The 17,023-nt window shown below is 34.0% G+C and overlaps 2 protein-coding genes across 3 annotated transcripts in view; both read right to left on the minus strand.

Moving 5' to 3' along the window:
- Nucleotides 1-15,036, minus strand: part of wt1a (WT1 transcription factor a) — a 24,064-nt gene extending 9,028 nt beyond the window's left edge. For both annotated transcript variants that reach the window (XM_067380414.1, XM_067380412.1), the window contains exons 1-4: nucleotides 14,364-15,036; nucleotides 9,579-9,701; nucleotides 7,688-7,790; nucleotides 3,880-3,963 (exon numbers count right to left, since the gene is read on the minus strand). In XM_067380414.1, the coding sequence (XP_067236515.1) occupies nucleotides 3,880-3,963; nucleotides 7,688-7,790; nucleotides 9,579-9,701; nucleotides 14,364-14,760 (707 nt within the window). In that variant the 5' untranslated portion in view covers nucleotides 14,761-15,036. The remainder of the gene's footprint in view (nucleotides 1-3,879; nucleotides 3,964-7,687; nucleotides 7,791-9,578; nucleotides 9,702-14,363) is intronic.
- The window catches only part of LOC137015628 (coiled-coil domain-containing protein 73-like), a 31,504-nt gene continuing 29,449 nt past the window's right edge, over nucleotides 14,969-17,023 (minus strand). Inside the window, exon 19 of the mRNA XM_067380676.1 lies at nucleotides 14,969-15,096. The gene's annotated coding sequence lies outside the window, so the exon portion shown is untranslated. The remainder of the gene's footprint in view (nucleotides 15,097-17,023) is intronic.

The following is a 17,023-nucleotide window of genomic DNA, read 5'->3' on the forward strand; positions in this document are numbered from 1 at the left end:
TATTATCTGATCTGTTATAACATGTTGAGAAAAACAATATTTATTATATATTTAATGAATATTTTAGTGTTTGTCTTAAACTCTACAGTTAATTGCATTGATATGGTACTATGAATAGAATATCAAGAAGATGATTTTACGATGTAAAAATGTCAAAAAAAATTGCTAAAGCAACTGTTCACAAAATATAATTCTACGTCATAACTTTCCTATTTATGTACGACAGCAGATAAAGTCCTTCCTAAATCTCTCCATGCATTATTTCACAAAGTTTGGATGACATATAGAGGACATTGCTAGCCATAAAATACACAGATTCATGTCTTTGTAACTCATCCTGACATTGGGGCAAATTGCTCCCCGTTTCAAAGAGCAATATTTTTGCCCCAAACATTTGAGGTAGGGCCAGTCAGAGAGATGAATGGGGAATGTATGGTCTTGCTCACTGTTGAACTTCTGCCTGAACCTTAGCGGTATGCCTTTTTACGTCACGCTGTAAATACATGTTTCTCAAGACAATTCTACACCATGTTTTCCCTTTGGAGAAAAGACCACACATTATGTTACTGCGAAGATCTTTGCCTTCCTTGAATAAAATTTCACAAATTTTGTGTAACAGTTCATAAGGTATAAAGTTCTCTTTCTCTCTAGAACAGCCAGACAGAAAGACAGTCCAAAACAGCATCCTGCAGTAAATCCTCTCACAGTTCATTCATTCACCCAAGCCGAACCACCTTGGTCTTGTGACAGACATGGGATTTGGAGGAATGCGAAGAGCTTTAGATAGTTGGATGTATATAGGAATGATTAAGTTTGGCTTGAGGAGCCACAGCAATGCTTCCATGGCAGCCCCCTTGAGATCGATCAGCGTGTCTGATTTTTCCTCAACCGAAACCAGCACCGTCCCTCTCATTTATCAGCACATGAATCATTCCGTCACCCAGGGCTCCTCTGTCTCTTTCAGAGAGGCTGGAGAGAGGTCACAGCCTCCTCCCCGCCTGGCCGAACGTGACTGCGGATTCTCGCTTGGGTCCCAGGGGGAGTAGAGGCTGTCCCATTGTGCACTGATGCACTTCCACCTCCCCCCTGCACGGCTCCCTTCCTCCCGGCGGGCCGGCGCTCGGCCTGGTCAAGGCTGAGGTGCCACTGGCAGAAATATATGGCAGGATATCATTCTCTAGCCAGACAAAACAGAGGCTAATTCTGCATGTGCACACTCTACTCTCTGGCACAAACAGAAAGATGAGAAAAAAGTTGAGGGGAAACACTAAAAAGAACCGACTCATTAGAATAATTTACAAGAGTCACAAGAGTTCAGACTATGTTTCACTATAAAAGCCTTCTTACAAGAGTCATTCGTATTATAATCTGAGGAATAAAGAGGAAGTTGTTGTAACTTATAGGCTACATGCAATATCCAATGTGCCCCAAACTTCATATGTTTCTTGAAAGTCCGGCCTGAAGATATCTACATGCCAATATTCAGTTTAAGTCATAGCACCAAAGACTGGAAACATATTAAAACAATATTTAAATACGCCATCAAGTGTTAAACATGCAAGCAACATGCTACACCCAAGTGTGCCGCACAAGTCCTGAAAAGTGAAGCCAAAGCATTTCAATCGCCCCCTGGTGGCTGGCTGCAGTATAGGCCATAAACCCTGCCTTATCCATGTAATCGAATGGGACGTGACCCAAACTAAAAAATACAATTACACTTCAAAATAGTTTTTTTCCAGAGATGGTTTCTGTCATTTTTGGTTGTTCTTATGCAAACGTATGTTGAAGAGTGTTTGTTTTTCCAATAAGTTTGGTTTTAGTTATTTCATGCTATAAAAACGGGGTGTAACGTCATAACAAAGCTGTGCTTGCAATTGAGTTTGCGGGAGCGGGAGAATGGGCAGGACCGCTGCTCCACCTCAGGGTCACTACTGGCTCCAAACTACATAATCGGAAACGACCATTACTGGGTTATTTTTCTACAGTGAAAATAAACAGAGACGCGCTATCCACGCTAGCAACACTTAGCTAGGGTTAAAGCATGTTATTAATGCCATGAAACAGGAAGTTGTTGTAACTCAAACATGCAATGTCCAATCTGCCAAAAACATTTTCAAAACAGTCCTGGGCCTGACGACATCTACATGCCAATATTTAGTTATAGTCATAGCGCCACCAGCTGGTAGCAGGAACTGTGGCACATATAAATGACTTTGACATAATCTTACTGTATTTACCCATTTAAATGCATATTGCAAGTTCACTGCTTTCCTAAGGCCACCGGGTGGCGGTGGCACCAGTGCGAGGCCCATTGATTGTTTCTTGCAGCTTTATTTCGCATTGTAATAGGACTACATTGATCAAACTGTCTGTTTCGCGCTGTTGATTTAGTTGAATAACTAAATGTAAAAAATTACCGTGATTTTAACAGTAAAAGACTGTAAAAATGCTGCGGTGAAAAACTGTTAATTGGTTTATAGAAAGTTTCCGTACTATATACGGTGAATAACTGTAATAGATCTAACGGTACATTTAATGTAATTTTACGGTAAAATACCGTTAAATTAACAGTTTTTGAAAGTGAAAAATAACAATTCATTGTAAAATTTAGTGAAAAAACGTAAATTGACATTCCCACAATTCCCTGCGTGACACTTCACATTTGATATATTTTTGTTGAAATAACTTTGTTGAAATAACTTCTTCTTAGTTTTTCTCATTTTTTTCTAATCAGTTATGTACATTAGGGTTTTATGTTACATCTAATGTTGTTAAATTTATGTTTATTGCATTTTTAAAATTTCATGCATGTTACCATGATGTTGTTTAGTGTGTGTGTGAATGACACTGTGTGCACCTTCTATATGTTAGTGTTGTCCTTCTCAGCTTGTGGAAAATCTGCTTGTGATGAACTTTGATTCATCATGTGACTCTTATCACCACTGTGATTGGTGACTGTCAGTGTATTATAAAGGTACAAAACAGATATTAGTACTTCAGTAGGTTACTAAATTAACATTATATCAGTTAATGAAATATGTTATTTTACCGTAAATTTTACTGGGATTTTTTTACAGTGTACTGAAATCCAATGTTAAATATACATATTTAAAATGTAAAATTGACATGTAACTCCGTAAGTATGTTTACTGTTTGATGTCATTTTTACAGTATTGTTCTGGTAACCACAGCTGCCGGTATTTTTCCGTAGAAACAACTGGATTTTTTTTACAGTGCACAAGAAACTGTCACAACCTTTTAGTACTGTTTTCTTTAAGAATGGCAAATGAATGCGAATGGCAAATGAATTGCAACAACATATAACAGACCCGAACGGCATTCGGTTCTGCTATCTGAAAAAATAGTTTAGCTTAATTAGAAATGCTTAATAAGCACAATTTCTTAATTCTCAAGCATACTGTTTTATCCAATTAAGAACAGACACTTGGGATAATTTTTAAAGAAACCTATTTTAAAACAATATATTTGCAATTCCATTTGGTAGTGCTAGAGGTGTAGAAGTTACATATTTGACCTTAAAGGAAAGATTTAAGATTTAACTAAAAAACAATCTATTTTTATTTTGACATTCAACTTGTAATTTTTCTATTTGCAATGAATTAAAAATGTTTTTTTTAACATCCATGGCAATGTACCGTAGAAGAAACCAATGTGGTTTGCACAAATAATCCAACTTGCATTCAGACTTATTATCAGGCCCTCACAATAATATAAATTCCCAATTTATGCTCTCAGTGTAAGCACCAGCTCAAATGAAGCGTATTATAAGTCCTTTTCTTCTCCGAGCTGAAGCAAATGTGTGCTTGCCAAATCACAGAAGAATTTCCTACATGACAGGAGCGGGTCACGTCGACCTACCTTTTTATAGTGGATGCCAAAGGGTTGACAGGATTCCACGCCATGCACTCCAACTGTGACGCCATTTGATATAAATTATCGCTGCTGGGATTGAAAACAACAGAAATACTATTTAAGAAAATATGCATGTACAGTATTTTCCTTTACAACAAGCACCCTTAATATTAAAAACCAGCAACCACTGTCACATGTAAAGAATGTGTGGATGAAAAATAGCCTTTTTGACAAAGGCATCCTGGGTAACAGCGAATGAATGTGTCATATATGCACAAAAAAGGAGGTTACCCACACCACCGGGGTGATCAGTTAATCAGGTCATCCCTCTGACCAAAAACCTGCCATACATTATTAAAAGCCTGTCCGTAGAACCATTAGTTACCCTGCCAGGTGCTCACCCAAACACATAGTTTGGATTTATCTACAGCAACTCTGACATCATAGTGTTTCATCACAGACAGGCAACAGCATACGACGGTATGAACTGGTACCTGGTACTGTGCTTGCTTCACTGTTGAAGGAACACAACAGTATTTCAGCATCAAGAGTTTTTTTTTACAAAACACTGGCTCAAGAAACCAATTATTCCATATGGTCCACGTGTTAAAAATGGTTCAGGGCTATTTCAATAATGATATCTTTACATTAAAGGTATATTCAGTACATAAATTCAATCAAAAGCATTTCTGGCATTATGTTGAGTCTTTAAAAAAAAGAACCAAAAATCTGGGTTGTATTCACTAAACAACTAAAAACTAAACAAATGTACACAGTGAAATGCTGTTTTCCATTGAAACAGTAATATACCATAAAAACAATGCATTCTGGGTAATATTATTTGTCGACAAATATTCTTTATATTACAATGCATTTTGGGCAATATTTGTCGTTTTTGAGAAATATTACCCAGAATGCATTGTTGTTGTTTTTTTACCGTATATTATTGTTTGTAAAGGAAACCGGTATTTTACTGAGTAAATTTGTTTAGTTTTTACATCTATTTTTTAGAGTGACACCTTGTCCGAACCAGACACGACACAACGCTGCGACACGCGATAAAAGGTATCTTTTTCCATGTTAATCAGAGTTTTTGTCCTAACTAGCCACGACGCCGACATGCGACGATTCTACGGTTTCTATTTTTCTGCGACTTCACGGCTGGAACAACAAACACAAAGAATGGCAACGATAATCTCAGGTCATGTTTATGTGCTTTATTTAATGTTAAAAGCATCTAATGTGAGTTTGAATATGATTTCGTGTGTCTTTTATAGCCGTACTGAAGGCAACAATAGACATTCACCTCAGATCTTCAAAACAAATGAAATGAAACAAGAACGTTCAAACTGTCAACATATTGTTAACAGACAAGTGTATGACAAAAATTGTTTCAGTGACTCAGTATGATAATGTTACAATGGTGTAATATTCATGAATTTGATTATGTGATTATTTATTTTGTTGCGAGTGCGGGAGCTTGCCAAGAGAGCCCGCCCACGTGCTCTTCTGATTGGCTTTGATTTTTGATTGACATGATCATGTCTGAAATCGCATCGCATCTGTTTAGGACACGGTGTGAGGCAGTAAATGTTACAATGCTTACTGTTTCAAAAGCCACAATACCTATAGTAAACAATTATGTGTTAACATGATTATAATGTGCAAAAATTGCTTACTAATCTTTTCTGTGAAGTTATATCAAATTTTACAATTCATTTCCATTACAACGTAATGCCTTAAACCATAAAAACTTAAAACGCTTATAAAACTATGATTTATACAGCTTTTGCTCTTCAAGTAATACACAGGTTTTAAAGTTGCCCTAGAATGAAAAATTGAATTTACCTTGGCATAGTTGAATAACAAGAGTTCAGTACATGGAAAAGACATACAGTGAGTCTCAAACTCCATTGTTTCCTCCTTCTTGTGTAAATCTCATTTGTTTAAAAGACCTCAGAAGAACAGGCGAATCTCAACATAACACCAGCGCGAGATTTAAAGGGGCCGCAGCCTGAATCGGTGCATAGTTAATGATGCCCCGAAATAGGCAGTTAAAAAAATTAACAAAAAAAAATCTATGGGGTATGTTGAGCTGAAAATTCAGACACATTCAGGGGACACCTTAGACTTATATTACATCTTGTGAAAGAACGTTCTAGGGCACCTTTAAACTGAAGAATTGATGTCAGTGCTTTTAGTGCGCAAAAATTGCTTACTAATCTTTTAAGTTATATCCAATTTTACAGTTCAATGACATGACAATGTAACGCCTAAAACCTTAAAACGACTGTAAATATTATGATTTATAATAAATAATAGACAGGTTTTAACAGAAGTAAGATGTTAGTTCTTTTTTTTTTTTTTTTCAAAATAACCTGGAAAATTACATGGAAAAGAACTAATAGTTTGGTCAGATATAACAGTGGTCTGGTAGGATGCCTGTACAACATGGTCTGGATCTTTGTTTTTCATTTTTGACACACCAGACGCAGATGCAGGAAGCCTGTAGATTGTGAATAGTTTACACTACATCTGCCTTTGAGATTAACAACAACCTAATTTTACTTTGAAAATCCGGACATGTTTTTATTCCAGTCGCCTCGTGCTACCTAAAAAACGCTTCAACCCAGAGGCCTGTGTAAATACAGGGCTGTAGGTACCAGGCGTTTGATTTGAAAAGCGGCTCAGCATTTTGATTTGAGGATTCACAGCCGCCTCACTGCAGCCTGTTTATTACAACGCAGAGAAGCGGGAACTGGAAAATGCAGTTTGACCTGAGTCAGAGTCCTCTTATCATCCCAATTCTGTTATTTTGAATCTTTATGTTCCCTCTGCGCTGGAAAAACAACATGGCGAAAGCATCCGTGGAATGTGAGATCATTTTGGGGCTGTAGTACTCGTACTGTTAGCCGAAGTTGCGAAGGGAATTCCACTGAGAACTGTTAACCACTTATCAGAATGAGAGAATTCAGAGCTGGTCTGAAAGTGCAAACGGGTGGTGGATTATAACGTTTATTTTGGCGTAGTACACACTGCTGTTCAGCACTTGACCTTTATTAAGCACGTTTGACAGAACCCAGCTTTGATTTGGCAATATACTCTCAAATGAAATTACACCATTTTGCATTTTTAACCCCTGACACTTATGTTTTATACTGAAATTTGGGATTTATTTGATTTTTATTTATTTTTTTGAGTGCTCAATTTCCTTGTATTTTTCAGAAGATAATAACAGACGATTACACAAACATTCAAAAGTTTAGGGTTCTTACCGATCTCAAACATTTCAACCATAGTGTATATTTTTAATACTTTAAAATAAAAAAATCCCTCTAGAAACTTTATTCGAACATCCTGTACACGTTTTCCTCCTTTTCCTCCTCTTGTTACCTAACTTCCCCGCTTCCTCTACGTGCTTAATGGCAGCATGACTTTTGGGAGCCGCCATAACAGATTTTAAAGCGTCTCTGATTGTTGCACAGGCCTGGTTATTGAACAGAACTGGATTTGAACTTCCTGCACCCCGAGTGTCCTGACAACTATCAGTTGTACTGTCTGTAGCCTGTCTGGACTTTTTAAGAATTCAGTGGACATGTGCATGACATTTTTCATATTGTTATATCTCATTTTCTTTCCTATCAATTTAATGACGTCTGTTTTTCTGTTAAGTAAGAACTTAAGAAACATCTGAAGCGCAATGATGTCTTGCAGATAGAGATAGAGAGAGAGAGAGGACTCAAACACGTGTGAGGAACATGTTTCAGAAGACCTTGAGATGTTATTTGTGTGATGGATAGGACTGGAGCACTACCTGTTGTATGGGTTCCTCAGGAGCAGAGCCTGACTTCCTGTACAGCTGTCAGAAGGAGTGTGGCAGCCGTATACTGGAGGAGGGACAGGATACTGCTGGTCACCTGAAATGCAATATATATGTATATACACTGTAAAAGATTATTTCATGAATAGTAATCATAACATTTTTTCTTTTGTCAAATAGAATTAGATAATTAATGTAGGTTAGATAACATAATATTTTGAGTTTCTGTTGGTTAAACCAATCACCTTCATTGTATTAACTCAAATTTTTAATTTCAATGAACTCAAAATTTTAAGGCAACCAGGTAACTTACTTTGTGTGTGTGTGTGTGTATATATATATATATATATATATATATATATATATATATATATATATATATATATATATATATATATATATATATATATATATATAAATATAATTAACATTATTGTTATAATATTGATATAAAATTTTATATTAATATGTTTATATTATTATAAAAAAGTATTTTATTTATATTTTATTTATTTTCTATTCATTTTATATTAAAAGAGACATTAATATAAACATTATATAAATATTGTAAAAAGTATATATAAAATGGTATAAAAATACAAAAATATTATTTATTTCTAATATTTTATTTAATGGTTAATTTTATATATTTTTAATGGCTTTTTGGATTTATTTTTTATTATTTTCTCGTCATGGTTTTTTACTTGAGAATTTGAGTAAATTTAGTATTAAAATAAACATAAATATTGCAAAAGAAATTATTATAATTATAAAAATACTAAAATAAATATTTTTAATTATATAAAAATATATTTTAATATTATTTTTATAATATTCTTTATAATATTAATATTATGTTATTAATTTATAATATTAATATTATTTTTAATATTCATCTTTTATGTGTTTTAACAGTCTTTGCATTTTTTTTAATCACATCATGGTTTTATGTTTGCTTCTAAATTGTACAGAACTTTGAGCCAAATTTATATTGTTTTTAAATACATTTATTACTCATAAATAAACATGACTTGATAGAGTAGATCTGCAAGAGATAAAAAAAAAGTTGAACTTTTTTCCTTAAATGACAAGAAATGAATTTGAATTTGAAATAACATCACTGTGTTTGATTCTTAATAAATGTTGTTTTGAATAATTCGCTCCATAGTTTAATTAACAAGAATGAACATTTGCGCACTCTGTTTTCCCTGAGTCCCTCATGGAAAATAACCATGCCTGGATGCTCAGAGTATCATAACTTTGCAGTTCCAGGGAAACGCATGATCGAGCATGTGTGGTGTAGTCCGGCTTTACAAAGGGAATATGAGTGTGAGGGAGGGTTATGAAGACGCAGCCGAGTACACTTAGCAGTTATGAAAACAACAGGCTGACTTTCTTTGAAGCCATAAAGCACGTAGACCTCTCAGTCTCCGTTTCGAGTGCAAATGAGGAATCGCTGCTTTGGCTCATCCGGCCCCTGTATTGTGAATGCGTCCCATGGTAGTTCTAAACATTCCAAAAGCGATCTTACATCGCAGAGTCTTCTTGGTCACTAGCACCGAGACCTCAGGGAGAATTTACTGCGGCACAATGAACACCAAATCGTCCGGTTAGCTGTTTGCTGATGTTTAACATTATGACGTGCGTAAAAGCAGAGAGGACTATGGGGAGAAAGAAAAGTTTGGGCTGATTTACTGTTCAGCAATGGGATGTTTTGTGCAATTTGCCCCCTGAATGACATTACAGAAACCGCTCTGTAAGTTCAAAGAGCGAGGGCAAGATCTCAACCACGCAGAAAGTGTTTGCGGATTAGAGTCTCCTCCAATAAATGCATTTGTACAAACACAATAAAATATAATTTAGTGCGTAGTGTGTTAGTGTTTACCCATGTTGCTTTGCTGCGTGATGGGGTCCTCGTGTTTGAAGGAATGGTTGGGAAACTGTGAGGTGTGATGGGAAGGCGTGTGTCCGTAGTTTGTGGCTCCATCAAAAGCAACTGTGCCGTAACCTGGGACAGATAATATAAATGAAGTCAGAAATATTTTATATATATTATATATATATATATATATATATATATATATATATATATATATATATATATATATATATATATATATATAATAAAACATAATCTTTATATATATTTTAAATATATAGTTTATAATATAGATCTTATAGACATTTTAGAATTTCCTAATTATTCCATAAACTTCTTTAGATGGAAATATAAATAAAATTAGAAATATTTTAAATATATACTTTAAATATAGATCATATACCATTTATGTTTTAGAAATTTTAGAATTGCCTTATTATTCCATAAACTGCAGATACTTTCAGTTGAGATGGAAATATAAATGAAGCCAGAAATATTATATATATATATATATTATTTAGAAATTGTAGAATTGCCTAATATTTTCTGCAGATATTTTCAATTGAAATGGAAATATATAATATTGAAATATTACATATATATATATAGTATATATTTCATAAAATATTAAATATATATTTTAAAACATTTTTAAATATATTTTAAATATATACCTTATGTATTTTAAAAGTATATTTTAAAATATATTTTAAATATAGATCTTATAGCATTTATGTTTTAGAAATGTAAAAGATTTTTAGAATTTCCTAATTATTCCATAAACTGCAGATACTTTCAGTTGAGATAGAAATAAGTCAGAAATATTTTAAATATGTATTCTAATATATATTTTTAAAATATATTTTAAATATACAGTAGTGGCCAAAAGTGATGTCCCTATACAAGTTAAAAATATGAGGAAAATATTTTATATATTTTTAAATATTTTAAATATGAGGGAAAGAACAAAACACTTAACTTGGTTAAGGTGTTTTATCTGCCAAAATTATCAATAAAAAAAAAAGGTAAACTACAGCTACAAGTTTTATTTATGCGTAGAAAAACAAAAAGTATGACAGCCTGAACAAAATTATGTCTGCACAGTTTGTCATGTTTCATTGCGTTATCACAGATAAAACAATTGCCTCCAAGCACAACTATGCAATATGCTTACAAAATCTTCTACACATTTTTAATAACACTTGAATAAAGGGTGAAGATGTCAATTTTCCTATGCCAGACATCACTTTTGGCCACTACTATAGATCATATACCATTTATGTTTCAGTAATTTTAGAACTACCTATTTATTCTGTAAACTTTTTGCAGTTGAGATGGATGCCAGAAATAAAAACAACAGCAAATCTCTATTAGCTGTTATTAAACAGAAACACACAGCTACTCTCCAGATAATAGGAATATTCTTCTTTGGATCCTAATCACCCCTCCATTCCCCAGCGGGGGTGAGCGGACAAGCTGTGCGAGGAAAACAAACGCTGGCAGGACAGTGTGTAGCCGAGAGCCGACACCAGGTTTAGGGGTGAATCATGCCTCGGTCTAACCCCAGGTCAGACGTAACATCGTAAATCATGGTCTCCCACCACCATCTTCATTAATTACAAGCCAACCACTTTCACCTCAGAGAGAGAAAAACTCATTAAAGATGACCATTTCTCTTCCACCCTACCAGATCCCAGCAAGAGCTTTAACCTGGGAGTCAGTGAAGAGCTGGTCACTGGCCTGATATTGTGACCCGCGATTCATTGTAACTTTAGATTTCCAATATGCAATTTATAACTATACGAGTATCAGATATCTGGGAGTGTTGGTGTTTTTAAAAATTTCCCTTATGTCTGGGGTAACCGAAAACAAGATCTCATGTCTGATGTTATTTATCTGATCTATCTCATTATATGTATTATATATATATATATATATATATATATATATATATATATATATATATATATTATATGTATTATATTATATGTATTATATATATATAAATATATATATATATATATATATATATATATATATATATATATATATTCAAATATATTTTTACAAAGATTATAATACATAAAATTATTTTTTAAAATATTGTATGAAGTAAAAATATGTATTTAAACAATATTTAATATTACATATTAGAAATATAATATTAAGTATTAAAATATATATAAAAATATTATATATTTTATACATTAAAAAATATTTTATATATAATTTATATTATATATTTAATAATATAATGTGGAATTTATAGCAAAAAGTAAATATAGGAATAGCAACATGGATTAAAGGCATTCATTGAGGAATGAGAGAAGGAGAAAATGTATTTATGTAATCATAAAATACATAGAAAATATCAAATGTGAATTGTATTAACCAAAAACTCAGGTGTCCGAGCGACATATCATCAGAAAGGATAAAACATTTTTCCTTTGTAACTTTCAAACATGTTTTGAAAATGTGCAAAATCATTAGATGTTTTTTTTTTTTTTTTGTATTCAAATTCTCATAAGTTTGTCTACATGTGCATTTACTTGATGAAATCTCATTTAGCAAATTGTTTCTTTTCATTTGGCTTATCTGAAATTAGTTTCACTTCATAATCGTTCAGTTTTTAAAATATTATTAGCAGGTGCCGTTTTTCGTCTTTGTTTTCATGCAGTTTGTCATCATGAAAAGGAAGAAAAAATATTTTTCTTGTCTAACTGTAAAATCTTTATTATCCCATAAGCTGAAACCCCCAAGCCAGTAGGCTAAAGTCTATTATACACTGACACAGTAATGACCCGACATGCATTAAACGCTTGTGTGATGAGGTGTTTGGAGCATATCTGTAAAATAACGGAACTGTTTCGCCAAATACAGGAGCATTGCGATACGTAATTACTCAAGGCAGACAAATATGTGTGAGGTGACGGCCCTGGTGATGGATAAATCACAGAATACATTTACTCACTTTCTACCTTACTGTTAAAACAAGCTCACATCCTGACAAACTACACTCTCTTCAAAAGTTCTCCAATTCTATACAAATTGCATTCATTCCTCACATTAAAAAACTCATATAGACGTTTTGTAAAATATATGATAAACTGTCTTATTTTTAACTGTCAATACAAATAACTTTATTGCCATAAATTGTTCAGCTTGTCACTGAAGTTGTCCTTATTTAAACGAGGGTTTAAAATCAAAGCATTGTTTTTAATACAATACAATACAATACACTACATCTAGATTTTTAACAGTGACATTTAGGCCAACGGTTGAGCAATTTAAATGGTCCAATTTCGAAATGTTATGAAACTGAGAGGTGCAACATTAAAGCTGAAACTTTTTTGTTTTACAAGCTATACTATGTAACTGAATTAATGTATTAAGCAGACATGATTTAAACTGAATGACTGAAATTAAATTCAGTGCTTCTTGTCCTTAATAATAGGAATGTTTAAACTTATTGACTTTTAGGCCAGCAGTTGAGTAATATGGTCCAATTTCAGCACATTATGAAACTAAGTTCCCAACTACAAATAAAACAAGTGCAAGATTACAAGCTTTACTATGTAATGAAACTGTTAAAAGTGTATATAGCAGACAATTAAACGTGTATTAAGCAGACAACATTTAAACTGAATGACTGAAAAATTAAAGAAAGAAAAATTCAATTAAAATAAGCAAAGTTATACCTATACCAGTAAATTGTGATGATTCAAGCCCTTAATAATTAATAAAAAGGTTTGATAACACTTTATTTTAAAGTGACGTAGTTACATGTTATTACATAGTAATAACAGTAAATAATGCATAATTGTGACCCTGGACCAGTCATAAGGGTCATTTTTTTTTTTTTAAATTAAGATTTATATATCATCTGAAAGCTGAATAAATAACCTTTCTAGTGATATATGGTATGTTAGGATAGGACAATATGTGGCCGATACAACTAATTGAAAATCTGGAATCTGAGGGTGCAAAAAAAAATCATAATATTGAGAAAATCGCCTTTAAAGTTGTCCAAATGAAGTCCTTAGCAATGCATATCCACTCACAAAAATACATTTTTGCTATATTTACGGTAGGAAATTTACAAAATATCTTCATGGAACATGATCTTTACTTAATATCCTAATGATTTTTGGCATAAAAGAAAAATAAATACTTTTGACCCATACAATGTATTGTTGGCTACAAATATACAGATGCAACTTATGACTGGTTTTGTGGTCAAGGGTCACAATTACAAGTAACTAACCCTAACCGTAACTCTATAGTAAGTACATGTAGTTAATTAATATTACGTCACCTTAAAATAAAGGGTTACACTTTTGTTATTATACATTTAAATACTGAGTAATAACAATGTACTTACTGTAGAGTTACGGTTATGGTTTGGTTTAGAGTTAATTATGCATAATTTATAGTTATTATTAAAATAACTGCACTGTAAAAAAAAATATTTTCATGATGTTATCACAACACTATTTCTTTGGTCAAATCAACTTAGATAATGTGGTTCAGATAACATAATATTTTAAGTTTCTGTTTATTAAACTAATCACCTTCATTGTATTAACACAAAAAATTAGAATTTCAATGAACAAGGCAACTTACTTTTTTAAGTTAAACCAACCATTCTTTTTTTTACAGTGATACGTGTAACGATGACACTGTAAAATAAAGTGTTACCTAACCAAATGTTTTGACAAATTATGGCTTAACTCTTTCAAACAGTTCAGGAGCAATGTGGACCCACAGAATTACATTAAAGCAGATCCTCACCCTGATTCCTGGAGCTGGGCTGGCTGTCCATGCAGTTGGACAGGTAAGGGCCATTGCTGAACATCCTGGGCTGGCTGGATGGGGGCTGGCTGGGTGTAGGGGCCCCGAAGGCTCCGTACCTGCAGGCCCCAGTGCCAGTGAACTGTCCAGAGAAGTGCACGGTGAAGGCGCTCAGCCCACAGTGAGGGTCTTCATGGGGGTCGGCCGTGCCCCAGCTGGGCTCCTGCTTGATGAAGGAGTGCGGAGCCAGCGAGCTGTAGGGTGCGCCGGTGTGAAAGTCCAGCATAGGAGCCCACTGCGGGGTGCTGCTCACGGGCAGGGTGCAGTTACCGTTCCCCCCAGGCAGCGAGGGCACGGGAGGGAGTAGAGTGTTGAGGTCACGTACGTCGGAACCCATTTTCGGGTACTTACAAAACACCTGAGCGGCCCAGCGGAGAGACGAGGATCTGGTTCGAGTTCAGTTCTGTACTAAAATCCAAAGTCAAGGTGTCATCGCTAAGTCACGTTGGGTCACGGCCAGGCTCTTCGTTGAAATCGGCTTTGTCGTTTTCAACCGGAATAGTCCATGTCACAATGGGAGAAAAGAAAATTGGGAGGTCCCAGTTCTCGCAGGCTCTGTGAATGGAGTGAGGAGAGCTGAAGAGATGTTCCTCCTTTCTTGCGTGTCTGTTTTCTTTGGAGGCCTAGGAGCTCACATACACTGAGGAGTCGGGAGGAGGAGGAGGAGCCAGAGCTAGTGAGGAAAGATGAGTGTAACACTTCATTCATTTACTTCTCCCTGTACAATACTCCTCCCTGTATACTCATACAGCATGCAGGGAGTCTCAATAAACTGTGTGTGTGTGTGTGTTTGTGGGAGTGAATAACAATGATTCAGAGACTGGCTTTTTATGAGCTTTGAAACACATTTTAGCAGACACTATAAAACTGTTAATATATGCACTTTAGACTTTGGTTGAGCAGGTAGAATTGATTTACAAATTTAAAAAATAAATTTAAAATCTATTTTGAATTTTATTTCAGAATTTGAATTGGTTTGTGAAGCGACGGGGCTTTCGTTTTAATTATTGTTCTAACTGTATGCTTCGGTTAAATAGTCTTTAATTGTGTTTCAAGACTATATTTTGAGGCGCGTGACCTTACAGCGTCATAATGACCGCTCGCAAACTAGCGCTTTATCATTAACATCCATCAAACTTAATGTTTGTTTTTTTCCTCTATAGCTCAGACGGCCTCATATGCATTTTACAAATGTGACTGGCCTTTTAATTTAGGGCGATTTATAACATTATAGGGGTAAAAAATTAATGCCAAGGAAGGCAAAATTATAATGATTATTTTGTAAGTGGGTTGTTGTAACGATATCTTTAGGAGAACGGAAATAGTTAATTATTAAACAGTGTGTAATTGTTTGTGACGTTATTTAATTTACGGCACAGAGGAAAACATTAGATCATTGACTCCGCGATTTATTAAAACTTTTAAACAAGGATGATAGCTATAATAGTTTAATAATAATAATAGCCTAATAATAATAAATGCCCTTTTTTTTTCTTTTTTTTTTAAAATATATAGGCTACCCAAGTGACCGTATCAGCCCCTTTTCCCACAAAATAAAAATTAGTTTATTAACAATTGTATGCAACGTATCTTGACTTGTTTACTTTTAAATAAAAATATAGTGCATTTTAAAAATGCAGCAAAGACTAAATGTAACGAAAATAATCCCACTATGCTATTATATTGTCTTGTTTGTAATTTTAAATTATTCGTTTTTTAACAATTATTAATATTGCATTGTTTTTTTATTTTATTACTTAATTAAAATAATGAACTCATTCATTAAGCTTCATTACGTTTCTCAAAACCTAATATTTATAAACCGAAAGCGTTGAATGATTAAATAAAACTTTTTGCTTAGGCAAATGATGTTTCAAATAGCAGCCTAACTGCTAGCCAGAAAGAAACGTTAAAACCGTTAGGCTTCATATGAACTGCAGAATTTTGTTTAGATAAAAATAGTTTCTTATCATCTTCTCATTATCGAAATGAAAAACTAATTTGCAGGTGCTCACATTCACATGAACTGTTAAATACTTTAACAGTCAAATAAAAAACTGAATGAGTAACATCTTTTATTTAAAAAAAAAAAAAACTGAAGTTTGTTCGAATTTTCTCATTTTATTATATTTAATCCGCCAGTCGTTATTCAAAGCAACGAAGCGCGTTTGATTTATCGCATCAGAAAGATATTCCACGCAGGAAAACGCATGAAATGTCCTAATGAAACCATTTTGTCTTACAATTTGCGACCATCAAGTGCAGGACGATGAAAGGCCGATGAAAAATATGCGATGTTGCGATGAAGACATGAGGAGGGACAAGTCAATTATAACACTGCACAATCTGCCGCGAGGAAGAGAGGACTTACACACACCCCTACACACACTCCCTCAGCAAGGGCTGAGTTCCTGCTTAACCTCTGGCTCACTGTCTGGAGAAGAGTAATATTACTGAAGTCCACATCTCCAGCCTGAGATGGACCTCATCTGGAAGTCCTCATACCATCAGGTTGGAGATGTGAAAACAAACGAATCCTGTATTATATTGTTAGCACTTAGTCAATTCTTCGCTTTAACTTTTAACCAGGGCCCATGGAC

The sequence above is a fragment of the Chanodichthys erythropterus genome, chromosome 24, assembly GCF_024489055.1.
Source record: "Chanodichthys erythropterus isolate Z2021 chromosome 24, ASM2448905v1, whole genome shotgun sequence".
In the NCBI taxonomy this organism is placed as follows: Eukaryota; Metazoa; Chordata; class Actinopteri; order Cypriniformes; family Xenocyprididae; genus Chanodichthys; species Chanodichthys erythropterus.